The 8,682-nt window shown below is 35.6% G+C and overlaps 1 protein-coding gene across 1 annotated transcript; it reads right to left on the reverse strand.

Annotated features, from left to right (window-relative positions):
* Nucleotides 1–4,911: 4,911 nt before the first annotated feature.
* LOC134234551 (uncharacterized) lies at nucleotides 4,912–6,462 on the reverse strand. Its single transcript, XM_062716638.1, has one exon. The coding sequence runs from the start codon at nucleotides 6,460–6,462 to the stop codon at nucleotides 4,912–4,914; it is 1,551 nt and encodes a 516-aa protein (XP_062572622.1).
* Between the last annotated feature and the right edge of the window lie 2,220 nt (nucleotides 6,463–8,682).

Here is an 8,682-nt window from a genome sequence, read left to right on the forward strand (position 1 = left end):
ACTTTGAACTTCAAAATACATATGCTTTATACTGGAATAAATTAAATTTTTGATGTATGATCAAATTTTATATATTTCAATACAAAGCTTTCTCATTTCGATGAGTTTTATGAAATTTTTTTCTTACTCAATCTTAAGTTTTTGAGTATCGTTTGCTTGTTAAAAATTTTGAATTTGGAAATCGAAACCTTATACAACCGGCGCATTTTCAATAAAATAAGTGCTTTCTTGTTTTAACAATTACCAATGTATGTTTTAATCTTGTAATGGCTTTATTATGCTCTTAAAACTTAGTTCAAATTAGTATCAACTTTTATGTCTCGCCTTCAGAGGGGAAATATAATTATATTGCTTTGGTCAATTTTCAACCATATCTTTTCCAGAGCGCAGCTTGAGAAGTCTTTGACATTAAGACTTCAAACTTAGAACAGGGAGAGGTGGTATGGAGGAAGGGTGCCTACCATCAATATTTTTAACGTTGAGATAGTATATAAAATCCTGGTCCAAGGTTCATGAAACATCTTAAGCTAATGTCACAAGTTTATGTTGTACTAAAATGTTGGATAAGCAGACAAAATTATGAGGAATTTAGAGATATATGAATTCAATAATTAAAAAGACATATTAAAGCTACTGAAAGTCTATGATCCTGGGCCACATGAATGCAATCTTTAACATCAAACTATTTTCACGGCCATTAGATATCAAAATTTGAAACTAAAAGGAGGACATTAAGATAAAACGCACCACACAAAAATGTGTGACCTTGATCCATATCTTTGTTTAATGTCAAGTTAAGGAAAAATATATACGTACCATAAAACAAGAATCCCTTGACATACAAGGGTCGTTCAATAAGTAATGCAATACTCAGTATATCATAGTAAATGTTGAGGCATTTGATTTTTTTCATATTTGAAAAGTTCTATTTAAGATCTACTAAACACAGAAAAACCCACTCCTTTTCATAGTGTCTTCGCAAAGAAATTCATTTTTAAAGTAAGCATGGTCACTACACTGAGCTGAAAACTGTTTATAAATGATCTCCGCCAAGAAGATGAAAATAAATGCGTATTTGAAAACTGCGCTTTTTACATAAATCGCCGCAAACCTCATATTTAAGATAAAATTTTTATAAGTGGAAAAATTAATCTTTAAGGCTGTATACTTTTCAGACGGATTCAATAATTCAGAAGAAAAAAAAACAAGGATTCAAATATAACAGTCAATATGGTCAATTGAAATTTGTGGGGACATCACAAAATATCGACTTTATGTGCCACATGTAATTTGAAAATGCTATGTCTACATGGAAAGACATTGTTAAAATACTTCACATTAAATCGTCACAGCATTTTGTTGAATTCGGACAAAGGAACAACATATAACAATATTTCAATTAGATAGGTGTCCTATTTTCTCACAAATGTCCAAGAGAGAACATTCGTTAAATGTGCATACGGTTTACTTAAAAACATATTTTTAAACAAAATTGAAGAATTGATAAACTTGCTTAATGTATGACGAAACATTGGTGCTCTTATTATAGTCGTAGAATATGATTAATGATAAAAAATGAAGAATCAAAGAAAAGCATAATTAGGAAAAAGAGAAGTAATGGCTGAAAATATGTTTTATTAGTTTTCATTTAAATATTTTAAGAGGTCCATTAAAACATGAACATGCATCCAAATGAAGGACTAGCAATAGAAAGTTTTATCTTCAAATCGCATAAAGGAAAGTTGAACAGATATTTTGCAAAGGAAGTCCAAAATTCGTTGACCATGGTATTTTTCCTGTGCTTAACAACGCAGCTGGATATACTCTTAGAGAAAAAATAAAGTTTAGAAGAAAAGAAAGTATACAGGAGTTTTCAATGACCCATATTAGTTTAATCGCAGCCACTGTGAGTTCTTTTCGTCCCCAAAACACATGAAAACAATCAAAGAAAGATTTTACAATGTCAGATATGCCATGGGAAATGATATTTCTCAGTGCCTTTGGGGTATCCTTAAAGATAAGTATGCTGAGGATTTTTGTTCATGGATTCAAAGACTTAAGACACATGTAACTGATAACAGGGAATGCCTTGGGGGATTGAAACTATTAAGAATATGTATTACGTACTTTTCTTACTTTTAGATGACATGTTGCATTATTTATTGAATGACCCTCGTATAAACTTGGAACATAGAAACGTGGTATGAGGCTTTGCGAATTTTCGACCTTGACCTAATTGTGTAGTCAAGATCAATTTATAACAGCTAAAAGGAAGACAAGTTCATAACCTGAGAATCCTTTGAAATTAAAATTTCTTACTTCGAACATAGAGGAATGTCATTTATACAAAATCCATGAAATTATTTGACCTTGCCTAATTTCTTTGCTCAAGATCAAGTTCGTCCAGACCTTTTAACATAAACAAAACTCTTAGCTTTAATCATAGAGATATGGCAAAAGACGCATGCCATTAAACTGCTGACCTTGACCTATTATTAATGTAGTCAAGGTCAATTTTATACATCACAATAAAGTCCATGTCAGAACCCGCCAATCCTTTGTCATAAGACTTTAAGCACGAAACACAGAAAGGCAAAATTTAGACAGATGCAATGTACCAAAATACTTTATGTTAAAACCTTATTGGCAGACCAAGGCAACATAGCAGCTCAGTTTGTTTCCAAAAATCAAAACAGAAGAGATGTTAAGTGTAAAGAATTTGTCATTTATTTAAATGACGAGAAAATGAAATCCATAAAACAATTATAAAAGAATTTGGCTTGGAGACATACATGTACCAGAATCATGGAAAGTTTGACTAGAAATGCAGTTCAATAAATGATTAAAAAACAGTGGTCTCCCAGCCACCATATTGTTACAACACAGAGATGTGATAATGTGGTAAAATACAACATCAAACTTTATTGGAAACAAAAGTGGTGCATAAAAAGCGCCATCAACCCAAAGGGTTGAAGCACCACTCAAAATGTTGCCTTGGTAACCCTTTAATATGATAAACGTGTTAAATTTGTACAGACATAGTTGATACTAAGATAATGAAACATGGTACATATAACCAATATACTATTTACAATAAAAGGATCTAGGGGGAAAAGCAAATGAAGGACTTCACTGCCCCAACCTATGATAGTCTTAATAGACATATGTTACTACATATTTATCATGGCCTTCAAGTACATAAAACCAGTAAACATTTGTGAAAAACGATTGGGCAGACAAATTGTGAATCCTTTGAAATTAGACTTAATACATGTACAAACATTACAGGCCAAAAAAATCAGGGGAATTTATGAATGTAGATGGAATGGATGGATGACCTCTAAGCCGCATAAGATTTAAGATGAAAACTATGTACAAAAACAAAAATGTATACAAATCTACCCCTATTGCAGATACCTAAATTTTAAGGGCATAGCTAATAGGCACACAAAATCTGACTTTGTCAGAAATATACAATGCAGAAAAAAAAAGATAACAGGCAGACAAATTCTGACCCTGTTAAAATTAAAACAATAGTATACTATATGGTAACAGGCAGACAAATTCTGACCCTGTTAAAATCAAAACAATACTATATGGTAATAGGCAGACAACTTCTGACCCTGTTAAAATTCATACAATACTGACAAAATAACAGGCAGACAAATTCTGACCCTGTTAAAACTTAATACAATAAATCCACTGTTAACAGGCAGACAAATTCTGAACCTGCTAATTCAAATGTCACTTAACTCTGGCTAGACAATAAATGTAAAATTTGGTGAGTCAGCAGTCATTGAAAAATTTGACAGAAAGGTGGGTTTTAATTGTGTAGGGAATTAATGCGAATGTATTTTTGAACGGCATCTGATTTCCATCTGCCAAGCTTTTGGATTTGAGTTTGAGAGAGACCTCTTTTTGCTGCTTCAGTGGCTGCACCGATTCGAAAACTGTGGCCTTTATAAACATTTGAATTAAGACCTATGAAAGATACTGTCTTTTGGAGATTATTTGTAACAAAGTAATGAGTTACTGCAGAACCTGAGTGGAACTGAAACAACGGTCCCGATGAGTGCTTGTGATAGGACAGATACATTTGAAGGGACTGTACTGGACATATCTCTTGAGGGGTTGCCTTGGAAAGATATATGGTAATGGGGCGTGCAGTTTTCATTGTCTTTGAATATCTTAAAATGATTTCAACTTTTGAATTGCCCTGTATACTGATGTCTTGTCTGTGAATAATGCAAGATTAATGTGATGGTGTTTTTGCAATCAATTCACCTAATCTAAAAAACCCATGAAATGCTACGGTGAAAATGCAATGAAGAAGAATTCTGTGATAAAAATTGGGAACTGTAAAAGACAAAGCATTTACTAGTTTAACTAGGATTAAAATTGTAATCGGGAGTCTGTAATCTGGCGTTCTTGCAATCTTGCTTGCACCGTGAAGAATTTTTCGTACTAAGAAATTTTGGGAATGATCAGGTAAATTCAAGACTTTGTGAACAAAACTAATAGCAGATACCATTGATGTTATGGAAGAAGGACTGTAGTTCTGTTCGAAAAGATGTGCAATAAAATTACAGAGGGTTATTACAGATACAGGTAATTCTTTGTTTAAATTCTTCTGATCACAAAACTGAAGGAAAAGGAACCAGCTGTGCTTGTAGGAAGTCTTAGTTGACAAAGCCAAGGAGGAATGCAGCAGCGAAATAGCAGTGGTGCTTAGATGTGGAGGAGGTGAGGTGGGATTTGCACTGGTTGTCTGTTGAGCCATGGTGCCAGGGTAAAGGTTTCACGAAATTCAAGGCGAGACAATTTGTCAGCTATAACGTTTTGATTACCTGGGACATGTTTGGCTTTAAAGAGAATGTTATTCTGTAAGCAAATAAGCACTAGACGCCTGACTTACTTCATAACAGTCTTGTCTTTGCTTGAAGTTTTGTTGATAATGGCAACCACTGCTTCGTTGTCAGTAAGAAACAAAATCTTATGGTTTTGAAAATGGGAACCCCACATCTCCATAGCCAGTACAATTGGAAAAAGTTCTAAGATTGTAATGTGCAATTGTTTGAATTCATCAGGCCATCTGGCTGCAAACCAAACTGCTCCTAAAATGGCAGCAAAACCTTGTGTAGATGCAGCATCTACAGTGTAAAGGGTGAGGTGGTCAGAAGAGGACCAAACGTCATTGAGAAAAACTGACTTGCCGTTAAAGTGTGAAATGAACTGCAACCAGCATTGTATATCAGCTCGGGCTTCACATGTAAGGCGTATAAAATGTCTAGGATTCGAGACTTTACAGGACATGTCAATAAGCCTACGCAAAAAAGCACGCCCTGGAGATATCACTGAGCAAGCAAAATTTAGCAACCCAATGAGGGATTGTAGTTCACGGAGAGTGATCTTTTTCCGCATGGAAAAACTGGATAACTGAGCTTCGATTTTTGATATTTTGTCATCTGGTAAACGACATTCCATAGCTATGGAATCCACCTCAATACCATATATGATGATGTTCGTGTTAGGGAGACAGGTTTTGTTGGGGTTTAAAGGGATTCCAATTTTGTCACAAAGGGATATAAAATTGTTCAAGTCTGTTAGGCAGCTATCGGATGCTGGGGGACCTATGAAGAAAAAATCATCAATCATATGGGACATACCTTTTGCTGAGAAATAATTGAGCATGATCCACTGTAATGCAGTGCTAAGCATTTCAAAAATTTTACAGGAACTACTTGCTCCCATAGGGAGGCATTTGTCATAGTAAAAGAAATTTTCCCATTTAAATCCCAGTAAATGGTAATCTTCCGGATGGATTGGGATATTGCGAAAACCATCTTCAATATCACATTTAGCCATTAGGGCTGCAGAGCCAAATTGTCTCACTAGTGAAATTATATTGTCTATGGAGTCATAAGAAACCTGACTATTCTCTGGAGGGATTTGTGAGTTAACCGAATTATTTTCCGGAAAGGAAAGGTCATGGATGAGACGAAATTGACCTTCCACTTTTTTAGGAACAACGCCTAGAGGAGAGGTTACCAAATTTTCAAATTGAGGAAAAGGGGAGGGTTCTGATATCCTGCCCAATTTTTGTTCTTTCAGAATTTTGTTAAGGACAACTTGAGGATGTTTGTTAGTGGATCCATGATTTGAAGACGATTGAGATGTAGGTGTACCTAAACAGCCTAATCTAAAACCAGTTGTGAAGCCTGATAAAATTAATTCTGAAAGGGAGGAATTGTATCCTTCCAACAAAGTTTTAAGAATTTCTGGTCTTACTGGGGTTGGGAGTTTTGGACGACAGTCTTTCGTCACTTGAGGGGAGTTTGGGGCATTTAACTCTTGGGTGTTGCTCTTTGCAGTACTGACAGATATGTCTGTAGGGACATGGGTCTGTTCTACATGTTTGACCCTGGTTATATGAGTAGCAGAACTTGGTCTTTTGGTTTGCATAGTTATTGAATCTATTTCTGGCAGGAAAGGGCTGGTTTGAGGGACGGAATTTACTAGGTTGGAGATTTGCTCTCAACACAAGCTCGGGTAGGGGTTGTTGCCAAGCCAAAGGGGAAGACTGACGCAATTTTCGAAAGTCTTCATCATAGTGGCGCCAGGAATCATTCCTGCTTGTGAAACACATTTCGCGAATCATATGTATGTATTTGAAGAGGTGGGCTGCATCTGAGGGTGTCTTTTGGACATATATAGATGAAAAAATCAGAAAGGCAGATGTCCATTGGTTAATAGAAATGGGAAATTTTTGAAATTTGCCTTGTTGGAAATTGATTGCCTCCCTTTCTACTGAGACTGAGAAATTATCTTCCTGTTGATTAGGAAGCAGCAATCTGAGGTCAAAATAAGTATTATCCCAAATTTTCTGTTTTAATCTGTTTGAAACAGTGGCCCCCAGAGGAATATTATTTGAAAAATTTAAAGGCTGGGGCGCATTGTTGACTGCTGACTCACCTCCAAATAAAGTGTTCAGGACTGCTGGAATGTTAAAATTGTCTGCGGGGTCAGCTGCTGATAGTGGGGAGGCCTCAATGGTTTCATGCGTTTCGGTGGCTGAGTTACTGTTTTCATTATGGATGTCGGCAGATACCAGGATTTGCGCAGTATGGTTGGGTAGTTGTTGCCGATTGGAATCTGTGCTGACTCGGTCATTGAGAGTGGAAGATGGGATGGAATTAGAGATATCCGAATTTACTGCCGATAAAGCTGGGGTGTCTAAAGTTCTTTGTTTTTTCAAAACGGCATCTGCAAGCAGATCATAATCAATAGCCATCTGGGTGGGTGGCACAGAGGTAGATGACCTCTTTCTTTGCTTGGAAGGCTGTGGAGCTGGGCCCTCAGGCTGTTTTGTTGGTGACTTTCTACGTTTAGGCGGCATTGTCTGAAAAGGAGAAATGTAGCCATAGAAAGACAAATGAATTAATTTTCACAAGCATAAAATAGATTAAATGTTGTACCCATTATAAGAAGGATTCTTTTAATTATTACTATTACTATTATTATTATATTTTCATAAGCATTTGCATTTTTTATTTTAAATTATATATATATATAAATCTTTTTCAAATGAAGGTACAACTTAAGACATAGATCAGCGAGTACAAACTCGCAAAGATGTAATAGCCAAGCAAGCACATACTTGCATAATTGAGCACAAACTCATCAGATAAAGTGAGCACAAACTCACAATGGAAGGCGAGCACAAACTCGCATAGATGTCATATCAAAGCAAGCACATACTTGCATAATTGAGCACAAACTCATCAGATAAAGTGAGCACAAACTCACAATGGAAGGCGAGCACAAACTCGCATAGATGTCATATCAAAGCAAGCACATACTTGCATAATTGAGCACAAACTCGTCAGATAAAGTGAGCACATACTCACAATTGAAGGCGAGCACAAACTCACATAGTTGTCATATCAAAGCAAGCACATACTTGCATAATTGAGCACAAACTCATCAGATAAAGTGAGCACATACTCACAATTGAAGGCGAGCACCAACTCGCAAAATTGATTATAGCAAAGCAAGCACATACATGCATAATTGAACATAAACTCAACAGATAAAGTGAGCACATACTCACTTGTAAGCTAAATGTGGCCATTGAATAACATAGTAAGGCCAGTACAAACTCGCATATTGTAATGGTGAATCAAGCATCAACTTGCATGAATCGAGTATAAACAAAACAATAAATACTGCCACAATAAAATCATAAAGGAAGCACTTAATACAAGCAAAAAATTGTTGAGGTGTTAGGCAATATATATAAATCATATGCTCCGACGACACAAAAAATTTAATTGTATTGAGATCATATCACAGTATCACAACAAATACATGTATGAGTAAGGGAAACTCTTAAGAAGGAATATTAAAATATTATTTATTTATTTATTTTTATGCATGAATTACATCTTAACTGTGAGGTTAGAGATCAAATTAGAGTGCAATATAAACAGGAAAAACCCCACCTAAATATTTCAAGAAAAATGCAGGATGGTAGGTTGCTTCCGGGTATATTTTCCATTGAGGTCTGCACAAATATGAACACCATCCACTGCCAAAAAGTCCATCGAAGCCAAAATCCTCGGTGTTACCAGAAGGAGATGTTCGGCAGACTGTCACTGGCTGATGCAAGCTCCTAGTTTGTAT

The sequence above is a fragment of the Saccostrea cucullata genome, unplaced genomic scaffold (genome assembly GCF_032062105.1).
Source record: "Saccostrea cucullata isolate Sc308-1 unplaced genomic scaffold, CSIRO_AGI_Scuc_v1 ctg3796, whole genome shotgun sequence".
Classification (NCBI taxonomy): domain Eukaryota; kingdom Metazoa; phylum Mollusca; class Bivalvia; order Ostreida; family Ostreidae; genus Saccostrea; species Saccostrea cuccullata.

Bases quoted from the DNA above. Each gene is read 5' to 3' on its own strand.
- LOC134234551 (XM_062716638.1), bottom strand. From the start codon at position 6,462: ATGCAAACCAAAAGACCAAGTTCTGCTACTCATATAACCAGGGTCAAA.